The sequence below is a fragment of the Eublepharis macularius genome, chromosome 4 (assembly GCF_028583425.1).
Source record: "Eublepharis macularius isolate TG4126 chromosome 4, MPM_Emac_v1.0, whole genome shotgun sequence".
NCBI classification, from domain to species: domain Eukaryota; kingdom Metazoa; phylum Chordata; class Lepidosauria; order Squamata; family Eublepharidae; genus Eublepharis; species Eublepharis macularius.
This window is the reverse complement of record NC_072793.1, coordinates 118223318-118239682: the sequence shown is the minus strand read 5'-3', so window position 1 is coordinate 118239682 and position 16365 is coordinate 118223318. Positions and strand designations below refer to the sequence as shown.

The following is a 16365-nucleotide window of genomic DNA, read 5'->3' as shown; positions in this document are numbered from 1 at the left end:
TCTTACCCTTGCTATTTTCAGCCACCATTTTTGATGTCGCACTTTTCTTCACCGCTGCTTGCTGCAAGGCTGGGAAGAATTCCTGAAGCTTTTTTTGAAGCGTCTGCCTTCGTTTTTTTCTTCTCAGTGTTTTGTTTGCTCATATTTCTTTATTTGCTTTTAAGTTGTGTTATGACGTTTTATTTTGAGGCTTTAGGGTGGGGAGGGACGGAGTTAACTTTCCATGCTTCCTTCTCTCTTGGAGCCGAAGCCACACCCCCGCAAGGTCCATTTTGAGACACAACACATGGTCATTATTACCCATGCTCTATGCTTGCTTGTGGGGGCTGGTTCTGCCATCAATAACTACTTTTTGCATATAGTCAGATAAAAAAGATTGAAACTGTTTTATTTTCATACCTCTAACTCCAATGCTGTATTCCAGGCATCTCAGAAGAATGGCATGATTTACAGTATTGAAATAATTCCTGTTGGACTAATAAAGAGGCATTTTCTCCTGTATACTTGAGGGTGGATATTATCCATCACAGCAACTAAAACCTCCTCTGGGCTTTAGACAGCCCTAAACCCATATAAAAAAGGCTGATGGACAGATGAGTCATCCAGAACATCTTGCTGTAGCTCAGTCTTGTCAACTACACTTTAACCCACCATGAGAGGGAGGGATTCGCCTCCATGTGATGACTCTTATAGTACCTAGAATTCTATCACTTGGGGAGACCAGATGGAAGGAATCCATAAAACTACTTTGGCAACTGCCTGGAAAAGTCAGCTGGTCTAAAATGTGGCAGCCAGGCTACTGTTGATGGTAGGTGACAGGTATCCGTATTATCCCTGTGCTGAAAGATCTGCACCAGCTGCCCTTCTCTTTCTGGCGCTGTTCTTACCTTTAAGGTCCTAAACAGCTTAGGGGCAGGGCACTTTAATTACTGCCAGTTGTCTCCAGCCCACCTTCCTCAAAAGCCCTGTTTTCTAAGTCCCCACCTGGAGAGGAGAAGCAGGTGGTGACCAGAGATGGAGCTTTATTTGGTGGTGGAGCGTCTCCTGTGAGATGCTCTTCTCCTTGAGGCTCACCTAGCATCTACCCTCTTCTCTTCTAGGCAAGAGGCCAAAACATCCCCCCCTCAAGTTTTTAGTAAAGAGGTTTATCTTTTAAAAATAGTTTTACAGTCTGCTTCTAGCTTGAGAATCATTTTACGAGACTCATTTTAAACTGCTAAATGTTTTGTGCTATTTTTATGCTCATGGGAATTTTTATTCCTGGATTTTTAATATTTTGTTAATTTTTATGACGTTTTAGCTTGCAAAGCTCTCCAGCAGATTCTCTAAAGAAGCCGTATAATCTACTGTTGGAGGAAGATTTTTACTCAATCAGCCTCTCGTGCAACCCCATGCTTCTGCGCCGGGAATGATGTCATTCTTTGTGTGATGCAGAAGTGATCTAGAGTGTGCAAGAGTGTGCTTGGGGGGGGGGTTGGTTTAACCCATTCCCTCACCTTTCCCTTCACCGACCAGGTGAGTGGTGGCAGGGGGCAGAGGCTGGGAATGGGGAATAGCCTGCCCCAACCTGAAGAATGGGATCCCTATGTAAACCAGAAGTGGGGAAAGGACACTAGGGAGGTTCCATAATGCTGCTCATTCTCCGGTGATCCTAGGAGTGGGACAGACCTTACTTTTGGGATATAGCTCCTCCTCTCCAAAGGCAGGGTCAGTCAGCTGATTTTGATCCCGAAGGAGAGAGGCTTGTCCCTGGAATCACCAGTCTTTCTGGCTCTGCCATCCGAGCAGGATGTCTTCAACACTCTGCAGAGCGCAGCGATCCCAGTGAAGAAGAAACTGCCAGAGATGAGCCAGGTGTGGTGGTGCACGCCTGTCATCCCAGTACTCAGGGAGGCCGAGGCCACAGGCACTGCAGAGCTTGCAGGGGAAAGGAAAGGCCCTACCGTCTACCCCATCCCCATTTCGCTCGGAGCGGCAGCGAGCATTAGAGCCGACAGCCCTAGGTTGCTCCTAGGTTCCACGGCCGCAACCGCAAAACTCTACTGAGGTTCCCCACCTTCGGGACATTGCAGTTAGGGCTGCTTTTTGGTTGGACACTACAAATAACATCTGGGAAGACACCTGTATGGAAAGAAAAGAGAAGAAAAGACATCAAACACATTAAGGATCATAAGTGATTCATACTTACCATCTCTTCTACCCACGGAGTACTTGCCTTGTTCCTAAGAGGATCGGAGCGGGGCATGGAGTTCCCTGCATGGTTTGGACTGTGAGAAAAGGACATTCTTTGAGATAATTAGAGTATAGGAATGCACTGTTTGCACATTGTATGAATTTTTCACACATATTGGGTATAGTGATTGTCCTTTTGTTAAATAATAACAACTGAATATTTTTCTAAATACCCGGGTGATTTTTCATTGTGTAGTCTTTCTGCTGTACCGAGTATTGCCTTGTTATATTGAATAATAAGAAACAGGCAGGTGTTAGATACTGTGATCAGCGGAATTCAATTCTGTGCCACCTGGTCCCTTTCCCCCTAGATCCAAAGAAATTTGGTCAAATAAAAAAGACGCCTAGGAAGAAGAAGGCTAAAATTTGTCATGACTGCCATTCAGAAGGGAGATTGTCTGGCTTCCATCAATTTCTCAGAGGCACTTCCAACATTGGGCCCTTTCCTTTGAGCTGAAAACGCCACCTATGGTGTTCATCAGAATCCTAGTATCACTGATAGCGTGGCTAGGCCACAGAGCATTGCTCTTTTCCTGTATCCAAATGTCATCTTGATCTGTGCACTTCAGAAATGCCTGTTGCCATACCAGGGGGCGTTAGATCACAAGAGATCCAAGATAGTTGAATTGCCAGAGATCCTCAAACAGGAAAACAACCAGTGGCTGTACCTCATTCAGTCCCACGATGGTGTTCCACTCAAGGAACCAGAGAACAGTGATGACCATGGACATGTCTTTGGGGATGGGGATCCCACACCCAAGGAAGAATGGCATAGGTCATCTGGCTGAAGGATAAATGATCAACAGGGTAAACCTTTTGGAACTCGGAGCCATCAGGCACAGTATGGTGGAATCTCAGAATCTTCTGACAGGTCACTGTATGTTTATACAGAGGACAACTCTGAGGCGGACTGGCTAAGCCAGAGAGCGATGAACCAAGCAGAATGGATGCTATCCAGAGAGATTCCCCAACTGGTCTACCACAGTTTTCAACAAGGCACAAGGAAAAGAAACCCTCAAACCATAGGGATAGATGATGTGAGCAGCAAGCTGCCTTCACACGTCCTGTATGTCTTCCACAGTACAGCTATTGCACAGAGCTGTTCAGAAGATCACACCGTAAAGTGCAGAAGTGATGCTAATAGCAACCTTCAGGTCCAGAAAGACATGATCTCAAAACCTGAAGAATCTTTTAAGCATGGATCTCTGGCATCTCCACTGCAGGAGGGGCCATTGATGCAAGGATCAATACGACACCCCTGACCAGCTCTGACAAGCCTCACAGTGTGGAGGTTGAACACAAACAGCTAATAGGGTTGGACTAAACAGAAGGCATGATTGGTACTATGCTAACCTCCAGGAAGAGTTTCACAGAGTCTATAAAAATTTCTGCCAAGTTCCCAGAAGAGTGCATGGATAGAGTCATGTAATCTTTTGGGGCTAATTAGGGAGTTACTATCCTTTCTTCAAGAGGGGTTGAAGAAAAGTCTTAATATCAACACCCTTAGAAAACAGGTAGTGACCATCCCAATTAGGGGTTCTAGGAAGGGCTGTTCCCTTATATATCACCTTCATGGCAATGGATTCTAAAAGGGGATCTCATGGTAGAATCTTCCAAGGATTCGCTGGTTTTTTCCCATGTGAAATCTTAATCTGGTATTGAGAGCATTATACAAAAGATGCCTTGAGCCTATGACCTCATGTCCCCTAAAGGAACTGACCTTTAAAGCCATCTTTCAGATGAGAATAAAATCAGCTAGACAAGTGTCAGAATGGTAGGCGCTAGCAGTAGATAAAGAGCCATGCCTTTTCCTCCAAGATGGTAGAGCAAATTATGAACAAAAACAACTTTCTTCCAAAGGTGAACTTCATGTTTTCATAGGACAGGAGACATAGTACTTCCCTCCTTCTAATCTAATCCAAAGCATGGGAAGAAAATAAATAAATAAATAAATAAATAAATAAATCTCACTACCTTGATATATGTAGAGATGTGAGATTCCACTTGGGCAGGACTAAACAGTGTTTCAGAAGTCTGGGACACTAGTTGTGTGTTTGCAGGAGGTCCCTCTTGGGACCCAGAGTGTCCTTTTCTTGGCTAAGTAAGTAAAGCAGAGGGTACATAATTCTGGCATCTGAAGCCAGAGGTCTGGAGATGCCCATAGATGTCAGGGCGCACTCACTAAGGGAAACAGCAACACAGGCAGCCTATAAATCCTTTAGTCGTTAGAAACTATCAATAAGGTGGTCACATGGAAATCAGTATATTCTCTCATCAAGAAATATAGGATACATGTTGCCTTCCCTGGAGACAACCTTTAGCAGGAGGATACTACTACACACCCTCTAGGCCTGGAAGCCTGACTACCCACCTTGGGGTACACTGTCTTGTATGTCCCAAAAGAAAGGACTGACCCACTCCTAGGACCACTGGAGAATGGAAGATTTGTATTCAGTTACCGTGAAGCTTCCTTTCTTGGTGGTCCAAAAGTGGGGCAGTCCTACCCACCCGAGTTTCTTGCAGGGCAGCTTCTAGGATTGGATGAAGAGTTAAGATGATAGTCTTCCTCCCAGTGGAATCAAGGGAGGGATCTTTCTATTAAAAAAATTGAGGGGAGTTAATATTTTCCCTTCTGGTATCGTGATGGGGAGTCGGGGCTTGGGAACAGACTGGTGATTCCAGGGACAAGCCCCTCCCCTCTGGAATCAAAATCAGCTGACTGACCCTGCCTTCGGAGAGGAGGAGCTATATCCCAAAAGTAAGGACTGCCCCACTCCTGGACCACTGAGAAAGGAAGCTTCACAGTAAGTGAATACAAATCTTCCATTCACAGTGGTGTAAATAAAACTCCTCTTCATGTAATACTCTCTTAATATTCACAGTCACTAATAAGTGATAGCGAGAGAACAAGAGAGTTTATTTTCATTTTCTTAATAACAAGTATAATATTTTTTTAACATCGTGTATAACTAGGGCTTTTTTTCTGGGAATAGAGGTTGTGGAACTCTCTGTTATCACATGTGTGTGCGTGAAGCGCACGCTCCCAGAAATGCATGATGACATCGCTTCCGGAAGTGATGTCACTCCCAGAAGTGATGCCGCTTCCCAGAACCCAGCACAACGCATTACGACGAGATAAATGTTAGTAAGCTTGTTAAATTACACTATTATGAGAAAGGGTTTTTTTTTCCCTTTCTGTATCCTCTACAAAAAGTGAAATCTTCCATTCCCTTTCCCAAACATTTCATTTCTTTGGAATCATATTTTAAAATATGCAAGGAGGGGGCCTCTAAAAATCCAAAACCCATCTCACAAATCTAAATTCTAACAGATTCCCTCTGCCAGCGTAGAAATTTTTTTCCAAAATTCTTTCTCAAAATTTCACAGACTCTGAAATTCCTAATCTAATGAATATTGAATTTTCAAATTTTCAGGGAAGGTTTTGCTTTACTGGAGCAGTTCAAAATTAGATACTCAACTTTAGCTGAATTAGGTTTATATTTAGTTTAACATGGCTTTTTTTGTTGCCTGCTAACTCTACGTTTCCAATGGCTAAGCTGTTGTGGCATTGTGAAATGCTCATAATTATTCCAATGTCCCAGACAAACAATATCCATAAAAACTTCCTTAACACCCATATTTCCACTGCAATTTCAACTGAGGTTGGGGAGAACCATTTGAGTTACAGCTATTAAGATATAAGAACACCTGTATGCTGATGAATATATTGATGAAAGCCTTCTGTGACTTGGACACAGCTATCCATTCCTAGCATAAAACTGGAATAACTATAACTGATATTTTAACTAATACAAATAACAATAACTGATATGTTTAAATCAAAAAGAGTCCAGTAGCACCTTTAAGACTAACCAACTTTATTGTAGCATAAGCTTTTGAGAATCACAGTTCGCATCTGACGGAGAGAACTGTGATTCTCGAAAGCTTATGCTACAATAAAGTTGGTTAGTCTTAAAGGTGCTACTGGACTCTTTTTGATTTTGCTACTACAGACTAACATGGCTAACTCCTCTGCATCTATGATATATTTAAATAACACAGAACTAATCTGCATTCAAAAGCTGTGGGAACCATTACAATGTCAACTTCAGCCAACAAAAGAATGAAAGCAACACACACACATACATGTGCAACCCCACAGTCCCCACACCTCCATGAAAAGAAAGCAGAATGAACTCAAAGCAGCACACACACACACAGCCCCCCACAGTCCCCACGCCTCCATGAAAAGAAAGCAGAATGAACGCAAAGCATCACATGCACACACAGCTCCCACCCCCCCATGAAAAGAAAGCAGAATGAACTCAAAGCAACACACATACAGACACAGCCCCACCCGCCCGCCCCAAATGAAAATAAAACAGAATGAACTCAAAGCAGCACACACATACACAGAAACCTCTGAATGAAATGAAAACAGAATGAACTCAAAGCAGCGCATGCACACGCACACACACAACCTAACCCCCCTGAAAAGAAAGCAGAATGAACTCAAAGCAGCACACATACAGACACAGCCCCACCCGCCCACCCCAAATGAAAATAAAACAGAATGAACTCAAAGCAGCACACACATACACAGAAACCTCTGAATGAAATGAAAACAGAATGAACTCAAAGCAGCGCATGCACACGCACACACACAGCCTAACCCCCCTGAAAAGAAAGCAGAATGAACTCAAAGCAGCACACATACAGACACAGCCCCATCCACTCCCCCAATGATAATAAAACAATTAACTCAAAGCAGCTTCGCCTCCTCTGCAAAGTCCGTGGGGCCGAAGGAGGAAGGAATCACTTGGGCAGATTCTAGAGCTGCCAGAACACCGTTCCGAAGTGTTCCCCCTCAAAAAAAAGCCCTGTAACGATTATAATAGTTTTTTGTTCTTTTGAAAGTCTATTGTTAGTGTCTATTTTCATTTATAAGCATCTGGTTTAGTTTTAGTAATGTTCTGAGGGTTAGTCAAAGTTCTGGTATGTTGGTTGGTGTTTGTAATTTCAGACTTAGGTAGGTCCTCAGAGATCAAGGTATTCTGTGATGTTTTAATAACTCGGTCCGTTTGTTAGTTTGGGAAATACTTGGCAGATGGGTTGTTGTTCTGTCTTCATAAGCAGTGAGTGTTTGGTAATCTACCAATTTTATAACACAAATGTTTGGTATGTTCTTTTTTAAAAAATCGTACTGTTGAATCTTCAGACATTGAGAGAAATTATGTTCAGTTTTGAGTAAATTCCAAAGGTTTCCCCAAAGTTATAACTTAACAAAAGTTGTGTTGTCTAAATTAGATTGAACAGTATTTGAGGGTTTACAGTAGTTTGTAGCTGTTAGTAGTGGAGTAAAAAAATTTTTTGAAAAATAAAGGATATATTTTAATGTTGGTATTGTATCCTAATGTTACAATAATACAGGTTCCAGGATGCCAGGCAAAGAAAAGCAATAGATGGTTCCCTACTAGCACATCTTATCTGAATTTATTCTCTAATACACTCCCCTTTTCCCTCCTCTAGAATGTGCCAGCATGGCCTCTACCTCCCCAGTGTGAGGGCACACATCCCTCTGGTTGCAGCCATCTCACTGACAGATTCCAAGGAAATTCACACTGGCATCCTGGAAGGAGGGATTTATAGGTTTTCCCAAAGGCCCTGCCTCTCTTTCATACAGAGGGACAGAGCCTTTGGGAAAACCTATAAAACCTATAAAGCATATATAAATCCTATAAAGCATGGTTGAACCAGAGGTTTGAATTTTAAGTAAAAATGGAGAAGTAGGAAAAGAGTTTCAGGAATGCCAAGGTCAACCTGCTAGTCCTCAGTTCAATGAGACCACTGACACGGCAGTTTTCGAAGTCAGTGAGAAGATATCTCAAGATCAGAAATATAAGAAGCAGTGGATAGGGTACCTGGTGTTGCTTCTTAATCAGTAAACAGTGTTGTTTTATGCAGTTACTCCAGTCTATAAGAGTTGAAAACAAAGCCAGCTGACTGGAGTCACAAACACTTTTGAAATGATGTATATATGGCAGCAGAAAGCAATAAACACTCTGAGGTTTCATCTGTCAGTGCATTTCCAAAGACTCATCTGCTAGGATTGGTCTAGTTTGTGAGTTCATTTTAGAACCCCAGCTGAGGCGAGGAATCACATTCAAGTTTGCTTTCTTCACAGTAAATTGAACGTTGATTCAATACTCTGATACCAGAAGCTTCAATCATAATGCTGAAGAAGGGAGTAGAGTGTATGCAAACAAGAGAACAAGCTACATTTACACCTATCATGGAAAAAGAGAGGTTTATCAAGACCTTTGTCTCTTAGCTTCCACTTTGGAAAATAGTTGTTGAATAGGCAGCCACCTTGAACATTCAAATGTCTATAACCTTGCTGACCTGTCTTCCAACCTAACCGTGGAGTTAAGAGAACATTTATATAGAGAGAGATTGGTGCACATTGAGATAAAAATATCAGAAATATTACTGGTGGATTCTGTGTTGTGAGAATCTAGGAGAGAGTTCTTGGGTTCGTAAAAAGAAACTAAACTAAAAAACACATTGCTGTAGCTGTGAAAAAGGCCTTGATCACGTTATTTTTTCATCAAAGAAAATATGAATGATGAAAATAGTAACCTTTCCACTTGTGAGGTGGTGGTGGTGGTATTTATATATCGTTCTAACATTGCTTGAATATTATGGATTCTCTTTCACTGTGCAGTGACAAGAAAAAATCTTTTGAAGATAATTTTTTTAACAAATGTTTCCCAAGAAGGTCAGATCAGGAGAAATTAGTACGATTACTGGTGGACAGGGACAAATCCATTACTCTCCAAATGGCATGGTTAGTTGCTACTATCATAATACTAAAGAACATGATGAAGCATGCTGATGCAAGCATGGTGGACATGCACACTAAATGCTCTGCTCTGGGTCATTAGCCATTATATGTGCTTTTATTATGAAATATTTTAAATTATTATTATGTATTTTAAGAATTTCTATGCATATATGTAGAAATTTATTGATTTTATCTTAATAAATACTTGATTTTATCTTGTACTGTTGCTATGGCTTTTTTGCTAATGCAATAAAGGTAGTTTTCTCACTGAAGGAGAGAACAGGCCCACCTAGAGAGGCAGTAGGCAAGGCATGACTTCAGGGCTGCTGGGCTGACATGGCAGAGAAGTTCTGGAGAAGCACCTTGCTGCACTGGATGTGTACTAATCCCCTGGGCCAGGTGGGCTGCACACAAGAATGCTTAAAGAACTTTAAAAAGAGATTGTGGTCCCTTTGTCAATCATCTTCCAGGCCTCTTAGAGAACAGATAATGTACTAGAAGACGGGAAGAGGTCAAATGTCCCAATCTTCAAGAAAGCAAAAAAGGACTACAGGCTAGTTAGCCTGACTTCTGTCTCAGGAAAGATACTGTAACAGATATTAAAGGTGTCAGTCTGCAAGCATCTGATGGACAACGTTGCAATATGGAGAAGTCAGCACAGATTTGTCCCCAGACCAACCTCATGTCCTTCTACGACTGAGTGACAGGCTTACTGGATTGTAGGAATGCTGTCAATGTAATTTATCTGGATTTCCATAAAGCTTTTGACATGGTTCCTCATGATGTTCTGATAGGTACACTGGAGGATTGTGAACTGGACTCCAGGATGGTTAGATGGATAGGGAACTGGCTGCATAACTGCACCCAAAAAGTAGGTATCAATGGCATCACATCTTACTGGAGGGAGGTGTCCACTGGAGGGCTCGGTTCTGGGCCCAGATAATTTTTTATAAATTATCTGGAGGTGGCTGTTAAGGGATTACTAATTAAACTTGCAGATATCGCCAGACTGGGGAGGAATAGTGAACACCCTTGAAGACAGGGATAAATTTTGAACAAAAAATGAATAAGATACGATTTGACATGGGTAAGTCCGGTTTTCCACCTCGGTAACAAAAATAAAAAGCATACATACTGGATGAGGGATACACTTCTGGGTAGCAGTGTGTGTGAACAAGATCTTGGGACATGGGTGGATGGGAAGCTAAACATGAGCAGTCAGTGTAGGGTTGCCAGTCCCTCTTAACCTTGCAGCAGGGGACTGGCTCCCTACACTTACCTCTTGGGGTGGGGGGTGCACATGCACATGCTTCCGCAAGCACGATGATGTCACTTCTGGGAAATGACATCATCATGCAGCCCCCTGGGAGCACACCCACGCTCCGCAGGGGCTCATATTGGGGCCGCTATGGAGCGCAGGAGCACTCCTGCATTCCACAGCAGCCCAAAACAGGCCTGTTCTGGTCCAAATCAGGCCCGTTTTGGGCCCGTTTTGGTATGGATTGGGCCTGTCTTGGCCTGGATTGGGGTCGCTGTGGAGCATGGGAGTGCTCCTGTGCTCTGCAGCAGCCCAAAACAGGCCCGATCTGTGCCAAAACAGGCCTGAAATGAGCCTGATTTGGGCTGAAATGTGCCCGTTTTGGGCCACTGCAGAGTGCAGGAGTGCTCCCGCGCTCCGCAGCAGCTGCGCTCCAGGCCAAAACGGGCCCAATCCAGGTGGCTGCTGCGCATGGGAGCATGCAGTGCCTCAGGGGAGTGCGCATGAAAGGTGCGCGTGGCCGGGTAAGTGGGAGCGGGTTGTGGGGGGATCCCCTGCCGGGGGTCTGGCATCCCTAAGTAAGTGTGATGCACCAGCAAAAAAGGTGAAAGCAGTCTTGAGGTACATCAACAAAAGCATAACATCCAAATCACAGAATATCATTGTCCCACTATCTACCGTTTTAGTCAGACCCCGCCTGGAGTATTGAGTGCAGTTTTGGAGGCCTCATTTCAAAAAGGATGTGGACAAATTGGAACAGGTGCAGAGAAGAAAGCAACCAGGATGATCAGGGACCTGGAGAGCAAGACATACAAGGAAAGATTGAGGGATTTTGGAATGTTCTGTTTGGAGAAGAGGCGGTTTGAGGGGAAACATGATTACTCTCTTTAAGTATTTAAAAGAGAAGGGGCCTGTTCCTATTGGCAACAGAGGATAGGACTCAAATCAATGGGTCTACAGGAGGGAAGATATCAGCTGGACATTAGGAAAAACTTCTTTATGTTAAGAGTAATCCAGCAGAGGAATTGGCTGCCTAGGGATGTGGCAGATTCTTCCTTAGTCTTCAAGGAAAGGCTGGACAAGTACTTGCTGGAGATGCTTTAGGCTGTTCCTACATTGGACAGGCGATTGGACTAGACGGTTTGAAGGGCCCCTTCCAACACTGATTCTGTGAGATTAGATTTGATTTATTACAAACAACAAACTATGTATCTATTTAGAATACTAAAATTACAATTCATTACAAAGTAGGCTCTGTTGGAATTCACAATTAATAGCTTGCATTGAATTTTCAATCATTGTTGGAAACTTTGTTTCCATTCCTTTTCCGTTTGAATATGCTCCCTCTGTCATGAAATAAATTTAAAACCATTGTCTATAAAGAGGACAGCCAGTGGGTTACTTACAGATCACTTAGGGTTGCTTCCCTACTATTGTTGTGGTGTTGTTGAAAATGATGAAAATAAACTATCCTGTTTAATATTTTATTTTACTGTTTTCTTTTAAACTGTTCTTTTTTGTGTGTTATAGAAAAAACGCAAGCAAAATTCCCAGGATGAAGATTCAGTCAGTGTCTGCAGCTTTGACTCAAGCGTGAGTAATTATTCTATTGTTTAAACAGAATGCATAACCTGTTGTGTTGCTAAAATTGGAAATGCTGAGATTTCAGTGTTAAACTCTTATGCCTGGCATAAAACACCTTTCTTGCATGTTGAAATATTGCTGACATATTGACTGAAAACGTTCTACAAGTAAAGCATGTTTAAGGAAGATAATGTGAGCAGAATAGAACCATTATTACATGAACTTCTGTTGACAGATATATATCAGGCCTAAAACTGTATGAAGCTGAAGTAATTAAACAATGCAGAAACCCATTCTTGGGCCTCATTTTATTTTACCTCATAAGATACACTGGTGTTGTTGAACACTTTAGCCTAATTTAGAGTGAGATATTAATCAAGTTTGGTACAATTGTGTTAAGAGTTTCTGACTGAACAGCTAAAAATCAGGTACTCAAAAAAGTATTCAAGTAGATGTATCTAATTGCTTTCTTGCTAAATTGATTAATAACACTAATTCCAGAGGATAAAATGTATACACTTGTAGGGGATCAATAAATATCTGTATGTTTCTAAAACACTTTATTTTAAAGAGCTGATTAATTCCCGTTAATTTCAGTAGTGATAATAGCATCTTCCAGACTGCAGCCTTGATCTGGTTTTTCCTTGCCTCCAGGGCACATCTGATCGTAGCATGTTCAGAGAGATTGACCAACACTGCAGGTTTTTATGTGGAACTTTCCTATGTATGTGTCCTTCCTTCATTTACAGACTGTTCAGTTGTGGTTTTGTTTTGTTTTGTTCCTTGTGATTGCACTGTTGCAATGGAGCAATGGGATGATCTATTGAACACAATCCATTTGTGTATACAGTTATTACCACCTCCAAAGCCTGCCAGTGAATCATACTTTGCATATATGTCTGGTCTTTGAATGGTTAGTTGTTTTCCTGCATTTGACTGGTTGATTTTTTGATTGGCTGTGCTGTCCGTCCTTCCCTTTTTGAGTTTCGGGCTTTTCAGGTACACACTGGTTAGTAAGTTCTAGAACTTAGAGCAGAACCACAAGTGACAAAAGGCACAGATTGGACACTTGTCTGCTTCCCTCAAGTTTTGATGGGAAATGTAGGCATCCTGGTCTTGCAGCTTGGCTCTCTGACTGCTGTCCAATGGACTTTTCAACTGTCATTTGTCCAACATTCCGCCAAGCTGCCTACATTTCCCATCAAAACTTGAGGGAAGCAGACAAGTGTCCAATCTGTGCCTTTTGTCACTTGTGGTTCTAGTCTCCTAGGCTGTGGAAAGCTAAGGAGCAGACTGAGATTTCTGTACTATTAATTCTAGTGAAATGCAACTAAGGTTTGGGAAACATAAGAAAAACTTGTTAACTTTATTCTCAAACAGTAGTCAGTTACTTGCTGCCTCTCTCTTTCTGAAAGATGTATTCTGAAGTTAGTTTTTCCAATATCTTTGTATCTGTGTATCATCAATATATTTATGCCCCCTGATATATATTAGATTAAATAACGCACAGTTCTCTCTACTCTGGGCCAGTGCCTGGTTACTGTGGTCCAAGTGGCTGAGGAAATATGTTGAAATTTAATCAATACAGGATAAGGCTAGTCAGCGACGGTGCCACATTACAGAGATTCCTACGTAGCACAGTTGAAGTAACACAGCTTTCTTCAGAATGTTGTGTTACAGTTCGACCAGGATCTGAGAAACCCAGATTTGAATCCCTTATTCAGGCACAGAAGCTAGTTGGTGATCGGTCAAATTCTCTCACAGAGTTGCTGTAGTGATGGTAAAATGGAGGAGGGGACAATAATGTTATAAGTTGCTTTGGGAAGAGAAGGCTATGAATATTTAAAATAAATATATGAACAAGGAATTAGATTAGTTCCTGTCCTCCCACTGGAGAGTAAGGTGAATATAGCAGTGGAAAATTATGGTTTTTCAACTGTATGTGATTGGAAACTTGCTCCTTTTCTTTAGGTAGCAGGTCGGGACTGCAGATTCATGCTACAGTAATTGCCTTTACTATTGTAATATGATATACTTGGGGCTGTCCTTCAGGAGGCGCAAAATGAAGCACACCCATTTGTTGTCTGTGGGGTTAGTGGGCAGAAAAAATTTGAGGTCCCTACACTAGCTGTCCGTTTGTTTCTGGATCCAATTAAAGGTGCTGGTGCTAAACTTTTTATTTCCTGGGACCCACATATTTATCTCTCATGGCATGCTTCTATATAGCAGCTTTGGTCCTCCCAAAAGGGTTTCCTCACCATCCCTTCTGTTGCTTAGGTTCAATCAGCCACCACCCAAATCAAGACCTTCTCAGTTGCTGCTTCTCTGTTTTTGAATAGTCTCTGAGGACATAAAGAAAGCACCCACCTGACTCCCTCCTGGGTGGTTCCATATGAAGTAATTGATCCAAGAACGGTCGATAATAAGCAACAGTGTTTAACGTATAAGGAGATAACTCAAACAGAACTTTCTAAAGCTAGAATAAAGACACAACAAGAGTTGTCCCCAAACTATGATTGGTTTCAATATAGACAAATCAGAGATCTTTATTATTCGGATTGTGCGAAGGGAGGAATAAGAATGGAGAATTCAGAATTAGAGAAAGTAATTCTACAAGGAGATAAAAAAGAAATTTCAAAGGTCTACAAAGTGTTGCTAAAATGGTATACTGAGGATGAGGTAGTTAAAGTGCAAATGGTGAAGTGGGCTATAAACTTTAACAAAGAAATAACAATGGAGGCGTGGGAATACTTGTGGAAAAATACGTTGAAGACTACGACATGCACTAATATTAAAGAGAATGTTTATAAAATGATGTATCGTTGGTATCTGACACCAAAGAAGATAGCGCTAGGGAATTTGAACATGTCTAACAAATGTTGGAAATGTAGAAAACATGAGGGTTCTTTGTACCATATGTGGTGGACTTGTGAGGTAGCTAGGCAGTACTGGGGGGAAATAATAAAAGTAATGAGTGAGATTTTACAATTTCAAGTGAATAAGAACCCAGAACTCCTGCTACTGAACTTGGGAATGCAAGATATGCCAGCACAATACAGGACATTGTTATTCTATATGACAGCAGCAGCTAGACTTTTGTACGCGCAGAAGTGGAAAGTACAAGAGGTGCCAACCATTGAGGATTGGATCTACAAATTGCTGTACATGGCGGAGATGGATAAAATGACAAGAAAATTGAGAGACCTTGACCCAGGGCAGTTTAACAAGGACTGGGAGAAGCTGAAACAATATCTGGTGAAAAAATGGGAGGTGGGTGGAGAACTGTGGCAGTTTGAAAATTACTGAAACATAATGGAAGAAGAGGGAAGTGACTATACCGAGGGGGGGAGAGTCGACTGAATAATTCTAAGCAAATACCATATTGGATTATTATATAGAGTATTAGTAGTGCTATCATTATAAGAAATGTAAGGATAAAAGCTAAACTAAATATCTTTCTGACGTAAATAATAGTTGCAAAAGGGTGAATGGATACATATCAGTAGGTGAAATGTGGAAATAATAGATTGACTTATGTTAAACGAATATATGAATGGATTACTCTAGTTAAATAGCTCTATAACGGAGAAATTAGATAATTATATTGGATATGATATGTAAAAGGAAGTAAGGAGCAACATATATAGAATATAAGTCAAATTGATTGACTTATTATGAATACATGTAAAGTTTATAGAAGTACTAGAAAATATGTATAAGGTGGGGCAAATTGCTTGTCCCATATTGAAGAGGGTAGAAAGAGTAAAATAGAGTATAGGTGATCAGAATGAATATTATTGAAAGGAATCAGAAATAGCACAAATATGATAGACAAGCTTAGAAGAATTTGAAAGTATATTATAATAAATATAGTAAAATTCATATGAGTAAAGGGAAAATAGATGAGGGGTTGGAAAACTGTTGGAAGTCAACAAAAGGGGGGGAATGGGAGGGGGTTAGAATTGGAAATTTAAAGGAATGTGAGTGTAAATGATATGATATGATATATTTCTAATCCAATAAAAATTTTTACAAAAAAAGAAAAGAAAGCACCCACCTGGTTTACCTTCTAGCAAAGTTGTAAGACTGAACTTTTTAAGAGGGCTTTAGGGCAGAGTAGGTTTTATTCCTGGAGTTGAATATTACTTTCTGTGGTTTAACACCTCACTTTTGTATATATATCATTTTATATTAATCTTTTTAAATATATTATTTTTTAAATGTTATTAGCCACCTTGTGTTCTAATTAGGGTTGCCAGGCAACTAGCGGAAGCCTGGAGGAGAGGACAGGGGGTGCAGCATCATGTGTGCTGCTACGGTTCTTCTAGGGAAAACCCAGAAGTGATGTAAGGTTGCTCTAGGAAACAATGGAAACTCTATGGTAAAACTATACAATTTCCAGCTATTCCAGTAGCTACCCTATGTTACTATGCTGAGCTTTGCACAG

The 16365-nt window shown here is 41.3% G+C and overlaps 1 protein-coding gene across 1 annotated transcript in view; it reads left to right on the top strand.

Moving 5' to 3' along the window:
• ARHGEF3 (Rho guanine nucleotide exchange factor 3) overlaps positions 1–16365 on the top strand; it is a 273489-nt gene that overhangs the window by 81297 nt on the left and 175827 nt on the right. Inside the window, exon 3 of the mRNA XM_054977396.1 lies at positions 11865–11927. Coding sequence (XP_054833371.1) covers positions 11865–11927 — 63 coding nt within the window. The remainder of the gene's footprint in view (positions 1–11864; positions 11928–16365) is intronic.